At 53.2% G+C, this 15373-nt stretch overlaps 1 protein-coding gene across 3 annotated transcripts in view; it reads left to right on the forward strand.

Moving 5' to 3' along the window:
- Positions 1-15373, forward strand: part of Mlph (melanophilin) — a 46675-nt gene that overhangs the window by 23925 nt on the left and 7377 nt on the right. For 2 of the 3 annotated variants that reach the window (XM_016007116.3, XM_076549569.1), the window contains 9 exons: positions 664-786; positions 2115-2319; positions 4125-4264; positions 6758-6841; positions 8505-8657; positions 8889-9044; positions 10754-10846; positions 12330-12416; positions 13783-13834. In XM_016007116.3, the coding sequence (XP_015862602.1) occupies positions 664-786; positions 2115-2319; positions 4125-4264; positions 6758-6841; positions 8505-8657; positions 8889-9044; positions 10754-10846; positions 12330-12416; positions 13783-13834 (1093 nt within the window). The remainder of the gene's footprint in view (positions 1-663; positions 787-2114; positions 2320-4124; positions 4265-6757; positions 6842-8504; positions 8658-8888; positions 9045-10753; positions 10847-12329; positions 12417-13782; positions 13835-15373) is intronic. The other variant, XM_016007117.3, reaches the window with a different exon arrangement.

Genomic DNA, 15373 nt, shown 5'->3' on the forward strand with positions numbered 1-15373 from the left:
GGAGGCAAACCAGGCAGCGCCTCAGTTTGGGGATTGGATGACAATGATGAGTCGGAGGGAGAAGGAAGTGGCCTGGAGAGTGTGAGCTTGGCCTTGAGCCCTTTGAAGGTGACAGGGCTGTAGAATCAGATCTGAGAAATGCTCCAGGGACATTCGGTCATCTTTTGAACAAGATCTGATTCAACACCATTTGCTGAGCTGACAGAATACAACCCAGCCAGTGTCTACAATATTCTACAATAAAATATACATTTAAAGGATCTGAGTAATTGTATTGAGGGGTGGCGGTTGTAAAGAAATGTTAACATATATTTATTTTTTAATGGAGCGGTCACCTTTCTCCACCCACATTCAGTGAGCTACATATACCTAGAGTCCCAGGAAGCCTTCTGTGTGGGGTACCTTCTGCGCTGCAGCAGCCCCCACCCCAGGAGTCCCTGGCAGGCCCAGAACTCTCTTTCCTTAGGGCACAGCTAGAGCCATGGGTACCCTGTCACTTCTGATGGGGTGGACAGTGAGGGCTCCTCGGCCCCCTTGCCACCTCGGGGCTCCTTGGGGTCAGTTTCCAGCTAGAGGTGGGTGCCCTTGCGGGAGGCTGCTGACTGTCTGGAGGCCGAGTGTGAGGCAGGGGGCTGACCAGTCTTGCTTATCTTACCCCCCGAGAAGAAAAAGCGCCTGCTCTCCTTCAGTGATGTGGACTTCGAGGAAGACCCAGAGCACGCGATGCAGCCCTGCAGCCATACCCTGGGCCTGTCCACAGTCCCTGAGTCTGCACACAGCCTGCAGGTCAGTGCACTCTGGCATCTGCCCACCTCCCCCCCCCCCCCATTCCTTTTAGGAACCTGAGCAGAGGGGCAGGCGCTTAGGCCTCAGTTGGGGTTGCGCTTGGGGTCCCAGTGTCATATAGTTGGTCCCAATAGGCTCTCAAGACGGGGAGACGATTGGCGACAGGATGTGGGAGAATAAGATTCAGAAACTTCACTTCCTCCCGAGGCCAGCATCTTAAGATACTGAGCAAACACTTGGAGAGGTGGGGGCAGGCAGGAACTGAGACCAGGCTTAGTTGGGGTCTTGGGATGTGAGGATTGGTGCTCAGCCTAGAAATAAGGACTTGGGAGGGCAGAATGGACAATGGCATCACCAAGGAGCCAGACAGGACCCAGCACTGAGCTGCACCTGTGCCTTACCGGGACATCATGCACTTCATTGCTCAAACTAGGCTGGTCTTGTGAGTGTAACGCCTACTCTTGCTACAGTCTGTTCATTAGCCATGTGACCTTGGTCCTTGGAAATTCTTTGCAACCTTATCCACTCATTTGGAAGAAGGTTGATAGCTTCTGCCTTTCAGGGTTGGTTTTGAGATGAGGGTCCATGCCCAGCATGCATGAGACATGCAGATAGGCAGTAAAAATAGTTGTGAACACAAGAGCTAGCATGAGACCCGGCAGGTCCCGTTGTTATGAACCCTTCAGGAGTTCTTAGGCTCAGGCAGTGATGGACTGAGCTAGGGAGGGTTGGGCCTTCTGACCCCCGAGGAAGGAGAGGACAAAGAGCAGGGGCCATAGGAGCCAGCCCCTAAGGGAACATTGGGCCATAGGCCCTGCTCCTCCAACCCCCCCCTCCCCAGAACCCACGCCACCCCACCAGCCAAGGTGAAACTGTGGAGATGCTGAGCAGCGGCTTCTGGGAGCCCTCGATACCTAGGTCCTTTGGGGGCGGTGGCTCCATGCAGACCCCTCAGCCTGAGGGCAATCTGCTCAGGAAACCTCACCTCCCCCTTTGACCCGCTGACTATCCAGGATTGCTAAAATAGACACGGTAACCATTTCCTCTCTCCCAAGAAAGAAGGAAAATCTTCACAGGAATGCTTTCATGGCTTCAGCTTCAGTGAGCCTGGGCTCCTGGCTACTCAGAAATACTTCTGTCTCCTGTCTGGTGCCTGGGCACGGTGTCCCAGGGAACCCTGGTGTCACAGACATGAAGCAGAAGGGTGGTAAATGCTCTTGGCACAGTGTTTGGAAACAGAAATGAACGGCACACTGCCAGAGCAGATGGCTGTCTGGTGTTCAGTCGGTAACATTGGGACAGCCAACGCTGACAGCTTGTGTTCTCAGTCCCTCTCAGGGGAGCCCTGCTCTGAGGATACCACCTCCCTGGAGCCTGAGGGCCTGGAGGATACCGATGCAGGGCCCCTGGGGTGTCACCCCAGTCCAGAAGAGCAGCCACACATCCCCTTGCCCTCCAGAGAGGATGCCCACACTGGCCTGGACCTGCCCGGAGCATCCTGTAAGAGGGCCCTAGGGACCACAGCTATGCCTGGTAGGTACCTACCTAGCCAACCTCTTTTCTGAGGGGCTCTGGGGCCTAGGAGTCCCTAAGAAGCCAGCCCTTCCCTCTAGTTTACATAGACAGATGGGCTGATTCTTTCAGTGCAGTTGTTCTTCAGCAAACCTCATAGACCCTTTCCTCCCTGGGACCAGTGCTCCCCTGTAACATCTGGAAATACCAAGAAAGAAGTTGAGTCTTCCCCAGTCCACTGCCACTGGTATAGGGTAGCAACATGCCAATTTCCTCAAAACGGCTACAGTCCCACCAAGTCCAAAGCTTCACTGGAAGAGCAGCCGAGCAGGTCTCCCCCAGGGGCCTGTAGCTACTCATCAGGAGACAAAGAGCAAGAGAAGGAAACAGGATCCATTCGATTTTATCAGACAGTTTAGCTTTCCAAGTGGAATCCCCAAGGATGCCTCTTCCTGTGCACAGGGGTGCCAGCGTGCCGGGTTCAGCAGTTCAGACACGGATAAAATTAGCGTAAATGAGGTCACAGCAGCAGCCGCGTCTTCCATCCCCACACAGGCAGCTGCTGCAGGGAGACCTGTTCACTCCTGCCTCCTTGCTGTGGGTCCTTAGAGACCATATAACCTCATGTCCCTTGCCGTGATTGGGGTCCTGGGGATAGAAGTGGGGTTCCACTTGTTTTCAAAACTGTGAGTGAATAATCCTGCCCACTGATAAGACTTTATATTCCTTCCCATGATGGCGTGACCCTGGAGCATGTGGAAGAGGCAAGTCAGGGACAAAGACCCAGCAATGCCATGCAAAGGCCCTTTTGTTTGGGAGGCTCTGAGATTGGAACCCAGGCAGCAGCACTCAATGGTGCCCACACAAGACTTTCCACATGGCATCTCTTAGATGAGGAGAAGGGGCATCACAGTGGAGGTGATGAGAAAGGAGTGCCAGGGTGTGGCCAGCTCTTCTCTTGATGGAGCAGACTGTTCCCAAGATCAGGGACATGATGATATGGTATGCCACCAGGTCTTAGGGTTTTCCTACCCCCATTGTCCTTGCTAGGAAAAGCAGCAATTTCTAACTCACCCTGAAGTTGTAGGGACTAAATGAGATTTGTCATATGTGTTGACAAATCATCACCAAATGAGCAATGACAAGTGTGATCTCACAGGGAGTCAGGGTATGGGCTGCTGGGTTTGGGCTATCCTTGGCACAGGGTCTCCCAGGCTGTGTTGAGGGGGCTGCAATGTCACTCAAGCAGTTTCTGGGCAGGATTCATAGCACAGGGTGGGACCTGCTGAGCATCTGACACAGGCAAAGTGTGTTCCCTGAACTTTCTGGAGGGGACCACTGTGTACCTCCTTCCTGGTCTCTCTGTTGTTATGTGAGGTGCCATTTGGGCCAAGCAGATGTGGTGGGTAATTGTGGGTGAGATACAATAAGACGGAGTCACCTCGCCCTATGGCTCAGAAAGAATTGTTCAAGCCACTCTGCAGGGGACTCTTACCCACAAGGCTCTGTGACTGAAAGATGATCAGCAGTGGCCACAGTGGTATGGAAAAGGTTTCCAAAGCTACGCCCTGCCCTGTACATGTGTGGAATCTGGTGCTATTTGCAATTTAGGATTATATTATATCTACGCTCCTCAACTCTCACGCCCCATGCCACCAGGCCATCCAGGCTGCCAGGGGCCTCTTTCCTGAAGGTGTATGTGGGATCCACAGGTCTATAACCCAAGAATCTTCCCAAACCCTCATGGAATGTGGCTACAGCTCACTTTGCCTCATTGGAGCAAACATGTCCCTTCACTCCAATTCGAACCCCTTCTTTCTCCAAAGGGATAGATAATGTCAAAGGTAAACAGCCCCCCTCACAGTACCTGGCTGACGTGGACACCTCTGACGAAGACAGTCTCCGGGATCCCAGGGCAGCCTCCCAGCATTCCAAGAGGAAGGCCCGGGCAGCGCCTGACACTCAGGTAATGGGGCTGGAGAGAATTCCATCTTTGTGCTTCTCTGGATGGATTCTTTTTTCCTCTTTCACACCACGTTGCTTTAGAGAAGCTGAAGCTTTCAGCACTTTCAGACATGAAATTGCCTATATCATAATATATGTCCATAGATAAGCCTTACTGAAGTGGATTTGTATAACATAAAGCGGACATTTAAGTATTCTAGTTCATCAAAATGTGAAAGAAAGAAGGAAGGAAAGAAGGAAGGAAGGAAGGAAGGAAGGAAGGAAGGAAGGAAGGAAGGAAGGAAGGAAGGAAGGAAGGGAGGAAGGGAGGGAGGAAGGAAGGAAGAGAAAGGAAGGAAGGAAGGAAGGAAGGAAGGAAGGAAGGAAGAAAAGAAAAGAAAGAAAGAAAGAAAGAAGAAAGAAAGAAAGAAAGAAAGAAAGAAAGAAAGAAAGAAAGAAAGAAAGAAAGAAAGAAAGAAAGAAAGAAAGAAAGAAAGAAAGGAAGAAAGAGAAAGAAAGAAAGAGAAAGAAAGAAAGAAAGAAAAAGGAAAAAGTCATGTGCAGTGGCTAATCATATGACTTGAGAGACAGAAGAAGAATCTCAAGTTCAAAGCCAGCTTAGGCTACATATCCAGAATCTGTCAGCAAGGAGAAATTAAAAATGTAGTTACCACCTGGTTCTTCTGTGATAACACACGGAACTATAATTAATTTTGATTAGCTGGTCACCAAGACTGAAAGCAGAGCCCCCCAAGAGACAGCCTGTGTTGATTTAGCCAGAGAAGAACCTGTGCCCACCCCCCCCACCCCCCACACCCACACCCACACACTCCCACACCCCACCCCACACCCACACCCTCCACCCCTGTCTTTAAGACAAGAGGTAGATTTTTCTTGTTCAAGCAAGGTTTAGGCGGCACTCAGCCTGCTCCTTCCTGCAGGGGATGGTGACATTTGCATTTCAAAAAGGCTGTGGTCCAGAGTTCTGAGCCGAAACAGGGCTTATTAATCTGCTATGAAGGTTTACATCCATATGGAATGGACAGAGGAGGGAAGTCTGAAATGAGAGCCTGGGAGGAATCCCCTCCCCAGGCTGGAGATGGAGCCCAGGGCCTCAAGCTCTCTAGGTGAGTTCTCTAACACTGAGTCACACACAGCCCCAGCCCTTGGATTTGTGAGGCAGGTTCTCTCTTTGTAGCTCAGGCTGGTCTCAAGTTTGCCATCCTCCTGCCTCCGCCTCTCAAGTGCTGGGTTAGAGTGTCCCTGGAACACCCAGGTCTTTGTTTTCCACAGGGAAAATGAGGCTGCTTGTCTCCCTCCCAGGTTTACCTCCACCTTGGCAAAATGGGAGACTCCAGCGCTCCTTGGAACTGTGGTCCCTCGTGAGACCCTTTGTGCTGTGCCCTTGTCTTCAAAGTGCCAGAGGCTCCAGCCACCAGGCAGAAACTGGAACTGGCTGTGTTCCCTGTGTGTCTCACTGGCTTGGTGACCCCCACTTCTCACAGGGCCTAGCTACAGCCAGGGCCTCATCAGAAAGCCCTGCTGCGCCCTCTGAGTGAACTGCCCAATCTGTTGTTTTGACAGCCCCTCTCAGACTCTGCCTGCCTCTTCAGCCCCAGCTTCCCAGGCCCCCTTAGCTTAGCTTATTCACTCCATGTGGCATTCACAATGACATGGTGGCGCTGAGTGCCTTTTCCTCTCTCCAAGTCCCCACCTGTGCCTCCTGGGCCAGCAGACAAAGGCCATGTGCTGAGCAGTCTGCTGAGGACACTGATCATTGCCACCATAGCAAACCCCAAATGGGCCGGGCCATATGAACCCTCAGTCAATGGCTGCCCGCAGAGGGCAAGCCTGGGCAGAGGACTCACAGACACTTGGGTTGACATTTCCAGTGAGCGGCCTTCCTCCACTCCAAGTCCTCAGTGCTGTGGTAATTACCCACCAACAATGGCAGCTTCCCACCCTATACACGTCACTTCCCTCTCATAAGGCCGGGCGAGCGGTAAATGAGATAATTCAGGACGGAGAGGGCCGCCTGCAAGGAAGCAAAGCAAAGAGGAATTGATTTTCTGGGCTCTGTCTGGGAGCTAATAGACCAGCTGACTCAAGAGTCCGGTGACTCAAAGAATTAGGAAGCTGTGCTTTAGGTCACAATTGACCCAGGGCTCCTGCTTCCTAATGATTTGGGTCACCGTGTCCAGCTTAATGCACACCTTCCTGTGCTGATCAGCCAGGCCAGTGACAGGGGCTGCCCACTGACAGACACAGTCACTGCTTTCAGCTGCCTTGGTGTCTGGTTGGTTTCTCATCTCTCCTACACGGTCATCCACCCCACTTACCTCCTCTGTTGGTCCCAGCGCCCTTGGTATCAGAAAGGAGTTGTTTCCTAGTTAACCTCCAGGGCCATGTCAGAGCTGGACTCGAGGCTTCAGAGGAGGAAGACGCCTACGCTGGTAGGAGATGCAGTGAGACCCTCTTCTATAACCAGACCACTGCTCCTCTTCCTCTGCTGCAGATCTTGGAGCTGAACAAGCGCATGTCAGCTGTGGAGCATCTGCTGGTCCACCTGGAGAATGTAGTCCTGCCGCCCTCGGCCCAGGTAACTCCCTGGGCTATGCAAGGTCATCCCACAGCCTCCTATTAAAGGAGGTTAAAGTCACGGCTATAACTTCAGGGCAAGTGTCTCAGAGATCTTGCAGCTGATTGATGCACGGTGCTCCAAGGATGGATAGATGAGGTTTTCTACATAGCACACCCACGTGAAGCCATCTGTGGCCAATAACAAGGTGCTATAGCATGGGTAGGTATCACCGAAACTGCGGTGAGATGAATCTTCACCCAGCTGTAGACACCATGGGTGCTGAAACTGGACCAGCATCCCCAGCCTGCACTACCTCACAGAAGAAACTCGTGACTCTCACACCTCTTCCCCATCCCTAAGTCAAGTGCAGGATAAGTGCGCAGCAGCCAGCTGGTCATGGTTACGTTATTCTAGATAGTTACTTTCCAGTCCCTTCATGGTCCAACTCCACTTGAAGTCATGATGCCACTTACAAGACCTGTGGCTGAAGTTCATCACGTTGGAGAGTAGCCTTGGGCAGCAAATACATAGCCACTGTCTGGTGTCCGAAGCCAGCCTGAGACACACATGTGGCCTTCGTGGACTTTTTTTACCAGCTGGAGCAAACAGATATTCTAAGTCCTTAAAGTCTCATCTAAGACAAAGAGACAAGCCCCACGCAGCCTGCCTCCCTTGATCTGAACTCAAGAAGACTCGCCTATGAAGGGTGACACCACGGAGTCACCACACACTGCCACCTCCTCTTCTGTCAGCATCCTGCAACTTGCTGTTGGCCTGAGGGGGTTAGTCCCTGTTGCAGAAGTGACGTGAAGATATGGTGTGACCCCTCCACCTTGTCCCTGGATTCACAGTTACTGGAAATTATGAGGGTCCTTGTTGCTATGGGAATCCAGGACAGACCCTAAAGTCCTATAGGAACACAGAACATCTAGGTAGTGCTGAGATAATACTGTTGTGGCACACCTTAGCCTCACAAAGGGAGAGGGCAGAGAACCAGGACCTTTGTCCTCAGCCGCATGAGCCCCTGCCAGATAAATGGCTGCAGTTTAGGTACTGGACATAGGACCAGTAGTTTAGGTACTGGACATAGGACCAGAGCTGGGGAAAAAAATGGAAGGGCTGTGAGCTCAGAGGGGGTAAGGAGCAGGGAGGAGGTGCCCTCCACATATGAGCACTCCCCGCAAAGAAAGCTCAATGTCTTGTTCAAACCCTGTAGTCTGGTGGGTCATCCTTAAGAGAGAAAGATGTTCAGCCTCGTACTACAACATGGGCCGACCAGGAGAACGTAGGCTAAGTGAGATGAGCTGCCCTGAAGGCAGACCATGTGCTCGTACGAGGAGCCCAGCAAGGTCAGATTCAGGGAGACAGACAGGAGCGTGATGGATGCCTAGGACTGGGAGAAGGATGGCGAGGTTCAGTGGGGACCGAGTCTCACTATAGCAAGAGGGGCAAGTTCTGTGGGGAGAGGGTGGTACTGGGTGCAGGGTGAGAATCTGAGCAGCTGTGTACCCTAAAATGGTGGAGGTGGTACATTTCATATGCCTATATTACCTAGGTGAACTTTTTAGGGCATGAGTAAGCAGGGCAAAGGAGGGGTCTTAAATGGGAATGAGTGCTGGAGTCCTCTCAGGCTGGCTGACCTCCCAAAGCCGCCTCTGAGCCTCTTGTCCTGTCCTGTCAGGAACCAGCTGTGGAATCACACTCCAGTGCAGACACAGAGGAGGAGGCTCTCAGGAAGAGGCTGGAGGAACTGACCAGCAACATCAGTGATCCCGGCACCTCATCAGAAGACGAGGTCAAGCCAGGTGGCACCCTCCATGCGGTATCCCCAGAGGTGAGGTCTTGCTTACGGTCCCAGACAAAGGGCAGGGCAAGAGGGACAGTCCCGGGTAGCCATCCACCCTTTCAGGGAGGGCAGCTAACTAGCTACAGGCTTTGGGGGGCGGGGCTTGCCAAGACCACACAGGGGAAGAGGTTGGAGGCCAACCGTGGGAACTCAGCGGAGAGGCAGCAGCAGCCTATGCTGTGCTTCGTGGATGACCAGTGTTACCCTTCTTGTCCCTAGGTGTGTGCAGACACGGGACCCCTGGAGACACAGGGAAAGAGCCCTCAGGGCCCCAAGAACCCTACTCGGACTACAAAGAGCACAGATGAGGAACTGTCGGAGATGGAGGACAGAGTGGCCCTGACAGCCTCTGAAGTTCAGCAGTCTGAGAGCGAGGTAGCCTCACCTCCCCTGGATGGAATGTCCCCAGAGGTGACATTGTCCTGGCGATGGGACCCAGTCAGAGGTCTGAGAATCCAACAGCCCACCTACGGGCTCACAGAGGCCTCCCTGGCAGCCAGGAGCGGGGCGGAGTGCAAGCTTGGGGTTTTTTCCCACCTCTCTGCTCCCTGCTCAACCTGGGGAGTGCAGGCCAGCTTTTCAGCCATGAAAAAGATTCATATTGTTACTACCTCCCATCCTATGAGCAGAGCCTAGACACAGCCTGAGAAGTTAGGACAGCAGGGCTCACAACTGGACTTGACAGAGGGTTCTCCTGAGCCTGACTGCAGAGCAGGGGCCTGGGGGAGGAAGATACCTCAGCAGTGCACAGGTCCAGGCCAAGCCTGTGTGGACAGGGCCGGGGACAGCCGGGGACTGCAGTGTCCTCCCCCTGGAGTCCGGTAAAGAAAAGAGGTCTGCATCCAGGCTATGGGGACAACCAGTGCCCCTACCCTCACCAGCCAGTGGTTGCCAGTGCCCAAGGAAGGGGGGTGTGAGCCAGTGCCACTCACATCCAAGGGGTAAGGCAGGCCCAGGCCTCTTCTTCAAGGGGTCCCTTCTAAAATGTGGCTGACGTGGGCAGGCCACATAGGGGGCAGCTGTGAGGACCTGAGCCCCAGTCCGTGCCTCTGTGGAGCTTAGATTCGTTGTGACAGGAGATACCTAACAAAAAGGGAAAGCAGATCAAATCATTACACCATGAAACAGCTGTGGGGACAGTGTGGAGGTTTATCGCACAGAGTGCACAGGGAGGGGGGCTTAGAGAGCGTGGTGGGAGAAACACTGAAGAGATCCAGCACAGGAGCTCTCGGGCAGTGCTTCTCAACCCATGGGTCACGACCCCCCTGGGGTCACATATCAGACATCCTGCATATCAGACGTTCACATTACAATTCCTAACAGTAGCAAAATTACAGTTACGAAGTAACAACGAAATAATTCTCTGGTTGGGGGTCCCCACAGCATGAGGAACGGTATTAAAGGGCCGCAGCATGAGGAAGGTTGAGAACCACTTGCCCGAGGGGATGGAAGTCCAGGCAGAGAGAACAGAGTGTGCAAAGGCTCTGGGGTGGTGTCGAGCTTAGTAAGCTCATGGACTGGCTGGGAGACCCCAAGACCCAAGCATGGTGATGGGGAAGTGGAGCGGAAAGTTCCAGAGGATGGCGGATGGAGAACCCTGGGGACCACGGAGATAATGAGGGAAATGACTGGTGGTGTGAATCGGTGATACAGCCCATGGTTAGCATGTGCAAGGCCCAGAGTTCAGTTCCTAATGCCATGACACAAAGAAATGCAGGAGGAAGCAACTAACTTGGTTTCTGCGTCTAGATGCTTCCTCTGGCTCCTGTGGGAAGAGTGACCAGAGAAGAGAACAGGACAAGGGCGGTTCTGGTGGTGGCAGAGGTGGCCAGGTCAGGATTAGTGCAAGATGACCCCGCCCCCGCACACACACATCATCCTGCTAGTGGAAGCCAGCCTTCCAGATGTGCCTCCAGATGTGCACAGCACCCCGAGACATCCTTCAAGACCCTCACAACCAGGGAAGAAGAGAGAGAGACCCCAGGACCAGGCTACGGTTGGGATTCTGATCTTTATGATCTGAGATGGGATGTTGAGTGGCATCTGTCTGTCTGTCTTCTGTCATCTGTCCCTCTCTTTTCTAGGTCTCAGACATCGAGTCCAGGATTGCAGCCCTGAGGGCAGCGGGGCTCACTGTGAAACCCTCAGGAAAACCCCGGAGGAAGTCAAACATCCCGGTGAGTTGAGTGAAGGTGTGGAACACCAAGCCTGTGTCCCCTGAGACTTCCTCAGTAGCCCACAGTGCCCCCCTAGGACCTCCCCGTAACCCATGGAGTAAAAGCCCTGATTTTCTTGAGGCTGCCAATCATGTTTCCCACAGCCAGTGGGTGAGCTGGAGCCATACAGGAGCTTTTTAATCATTTTTCACTTTGACCTGAAAAAACTCCTTATGGGCTGGGAAGACCAGAGATCTATAAAGTGCCTGGCACACAAGCATGATAGCCTGAGTTCAATCCCCAGAACTTGTAAACAGAAGAAGGAAAAGTATGTCAGGCATGGTGGTGCTGGTGTACGCTTATAAGCCCAGGGCTGGGGAAGCAGCAATAGGAAGAGATTTGGGGCTCACTGGCCAGCCACCCAAGTCTACTTGGTGAGCGGCAGGGTGGTAAAGAGACCCTATCTCAAAAAAAAAAAAGTGATGGCTAACATCTAAGGAGTGACCCCCGAGGTTGTCCTCTGGCCTACACATACAGTGTCTGCCCATGCATTCATACACACAGCTACCCATGTGGAACCCAGCCACTACCTGGTCAAACCTCATCTGGTGATGGAGAACTTGATTACACTGCCATTTTGAGATGGGTGTGGCTAGAGTAACAGAAGGGAAGGCTGGTGCCACTCGCTGGACCTGTCCTTATGGTGGTGACCGGAGCCTGGCATCCTTCCCCAAGTCCACTCAGAGGCTCCGGATAGAGCAATGGTGGGGGGGGGGGGGTTGGGGTAGAAGAATGACCGCAGCACCCTTAGGTAGGGTCAGTGATTAAATCCTTACTGCCCAGTCAATGTGGTGTTTCAGATTAAAATAATAGAATAAAATATAAAAAAAGTGACCTTCACATGTGAGTATCCCCTGTGTGACCTCAAGTCCATACTACGGCAGAAACTGCTTGGTGCTATCTAAAACAGAAAGTGTGTTTTAATTTGCCGAGTCCACGGCCATGTCTTCTGGTTTTCCCATCGTTACAATGGCTCCACTTCAAACTACTAGCTGCCCAGGCTGCTAAGGCCGTAGCCTGGGGGGAAATTTGTTCCCCCAGACAATGGCCCTTTGCTGCCTCTAAAGGTAGTTCTAACTAAATCTCTATAGCTCTAACAAAACTCGAGAGTCAGAGGCTAGGGTGAAAACCTGTGAGCTTAGAGAGTCCAAGTAGCAGCTGACGAACTTTCTTCGTTGGCGTCCCAGAAGCCACTGCCTTCCACACCGCCCCAACTAAAACAACCCTCCCTAAGCTCCTCCCTGCTACTTCCTGTCAGCCAGTTGCTAACCCCGCCTCTCTGAGCCCAGGTTAATTCTATTTAGTTAACGCAAATGCAACACGTCTTTACGTCGTTAACAAATGCAGCATGAACAAATGTAACACGGCTTTGTCTGGTTAAACAAATATTCCACTCTCCGATTCATGGTTCAGCAAGGAAACATATTTCTTCCTTGGTCTCCAGATCTTTCTTCCCCGGGTGACTGAGAGACTTGACAGGATCCCAAAGGATCCATCTGCAGACCCTGAGGACCAAGCCAACGTGCCCAAGGTACACTCCACCACCGCCTTCCAAGGCAACTCCCCCAGAAGAGCAAGTGCTGAGGCAGGGTGTGGAGAGGGACCCAGCAGCTCAGCAATGCCTTAAGGGTCCACAGACGGGGAAATCCCAGAGAGCCCACAAGATGCAGAAGTGGGGGCGGGGGTGGGAGGAACTTCTGTCAGGCACACCCAGGCTCCCTGGCTCAGTTCTTTAAGCAGCTCTGGGAACAGGGATGTCACACCCCACTTATCCTACTCAGGGTCAAAGTAGCTGGGGCTTTTATCTCTCCGTACATATCAGCCTTGGCTAAGGGTCTTGCCGGAGCCACATGTGTGTCCAGATGTTTCTGCCACCCAGCTCAGGCATAGCAGCCTGTCACCTGTCCTCTGTCGGAGAGTCACATTGCTGGTTGTGAAAACCCACAGGAGCCACTGTATGGGAAAATGGCCCCAGGACTCAAACAGCACAGGAAGACACTCTGTGAGGTGTGAGTAGAGGAGAGGCCCGGGAGGAGAAAGTTCCCTGTGTCTAGGGGATATCAGGAACAGGACTGGGGTGCTGTCTCCAGGCCTGCTCCAGGCCCTGCCCACCCTGGCACAGGTACCCACTGAGTGCCAGACGGCAAGTCCAGCCACTTGTCAGCTTATCAGTTCTAAGCTGTTGGTTTCTGTCACCCTTTACCAGCATTACAGAACCTGGTTGGGTGGGCAATGACACCTTGTGATGTTGGCACATGAACCCCACGCAGGGAGGTGGGTGTATGGCCAAGGTCAAACTGTGGGAATGACAGCAGGATCCTGACTGAACCCTGGGTCCTGACATCCATGGGATTCCTGTGAGTCCCAAGAAGGCCAGCCTACAGGCTCCAAGTTCTACCTGCAGGACCTGCTGCTAGACACACCGGAGTAGCCCTGACACCAGGGAATGTTTCGGTGGCAATTGGGCCGATTGCTCTCTCCACCCCTGACAAGGTCAGACAGAGACTGGATTTCTTAGCATGTTGTAGAGAGGTGGCCGTGTGGAGAGGAGCCATAGGGAGACAATTTACAGCTGTGAGCCGTGTGTTACAGAGGAAGAGAGTGGCATTCACTGAGGACGAGTTCTAGCATGCACTAGTAAGCAACAGCACTGAGATTCGAACCCAGGTCCCTGTACTCTTTCCAACCCACCAGCCAAAGCAGGCAGTTCCCTGGCATCTCCTCCACATAGGCACTGGCACATAATTTACAGATAGTGTGCATTCCTGTATTAGGGTTCAAATATTTGGCAGAGAATGGAAAACAGGTGACCTTGGTAGTTAAAATCAGAATAAAAAAAGTCTCAAAGTAGTTCAAATTACACTTTGGAACACCCAGGGATGTTCTCTTCCTCCTAGGTGACAGCCGTGCCCTGTCTCCAGAGGAGGAAGTATTCACCCAGCGGTCAAGGTAAGAGCCACCTGTTCCCCTGCCTGCTTCAATACTACTGAGAAATGAGCTCAGGGGAGGAACACAGCCAGCCAGGCTCTGCACACTCCTCTCTAATCCACGGGAGCCACGCCAGGCCCTGACTCTGTAGAACACCCAGAAAGGCCCCTGTGCCACCTCAGGGCCCGTGCATGGTGTCCCGGGTCACTCTAAGCAAGTGCAGGTGGTGCTGATAGTGCCTGTGTTTCCATGGTTTCAGTGTAAACAGTCCCTGCAGGAAGCACAGACTATCCGGCAGTTAGAAGACTTTGAGGTCTCTGTGGTGACGAGGACATCAGCTTTGTCCTGGGCATATAGAAGTGTACCAGTGACGACTTCTATCACTGTGAAAATTCCTGTTGAGAAGCTCAAAGGAATGAAGATTTATTCTGGCTTGTAGTTCAGAGGGTCAAGTCTCAGCTTCCCCCATGCCCTTGGGTAGCACACTGGGGTGGTGGGAGTGTATGGCGGAGGAGGGTCCTTACCTCCTGCCAGATGCGAAGCAGAGCCCAGGAAGAGACCTCTTTGCATCCACTGAGGTCCCAGCACAAACCCTGCTCACTTGAAGATCAGGGCTGGTACCCTGGGCACCTAGGCCCTGGCAGTCAGGGTTAACTTAGAGAGGGATCGATGAGGGGCTGCTGTTGAGATGTTGAGGCTCTGGAACATCACGGTTTAATCTTAAAGGGCAGTTTCTGCCATCCTCCAAACACAGGAGTGTGCAACAAGAGGACAGAGGTGAGCCCAAGTCCTCTTTGTGGCTGTCTTCAAGAACCGGCTGGGTCCTGCCAAGAGGCCGCTCACACTCAGCCCAAGGCCAGAGCATCCCACTGCCAGGCCATTGCAGGCCCTGAGTGTCCCTTTCCAGTTCTTTCCTATCACTGTCTCAGTGCCAGTGTGTAGGCAAGATGGCTCATCACTGGGTCTTCCCGCATGGTCCCATGGCAGGTCATCCATAGGCCTGCGAAGCCAGCTGAATCCTCTCCACTCGGTGCTGTGATCCTTACAAGAGCTCCGTCAGGCAGAGCCTAATCCTGGGGATGGAATGTATGTTCATATGCACCCTCCTGGGAATGAATAACATCACAGCTGTGCGGCTATAAGTCAGCTCTCAAAAACAAAAGGGAGAGGGGGACGCAAGGGGGGAGGGAAAGGGAGAGGGGGGAGATGGAGGGGGGAGAGAGGGAAGGTTTGGGAGGGGAGGGAAAGGGAGAGAGGGGGAGGGAGGGAGGGAGAGAGGAAAGGGAAGAGGAGGGGAGAGGAAAGGGAGGGAAGGGGAGGGGAGGGGAGATGGAGGGGGAGAGAGAAGGGGATGGGAGGTCATGGGGAGGGAAGGGGAGGGGAGGGGATGGGAGGACATGGGAAGAGGAGGGGATGGGGGGACATGGGGAGGGGAGGGGAGGGGAAGACATGGGGAGGGGAGGGGAAGACATGGGGAGGGGAGGAGAGGGGAGGGGAGGGGAGGGGAGGGGAGGGGAGGGGAGGGGAGGGGAGGGGAGGGGAGGGGAGGGGAGGGGAGGA

This window comes from Peromyscus maniculatus, chromosome 13 (assembly GCF_049852395.1).
Source record: "Peromyscus maniculatus bairdii isolate BWxNUB_F1_BW_parent chromosome 13, HU_Pman_BW_mat_3.1, whole genome shotgun sequence".
NCBI classification, from domain to species: Eukaryota; Metazoa; Chordata; class Mammalia; order Rodentia; family Cricetidae; genus Peromyscus; species Peromyscus maniculatus.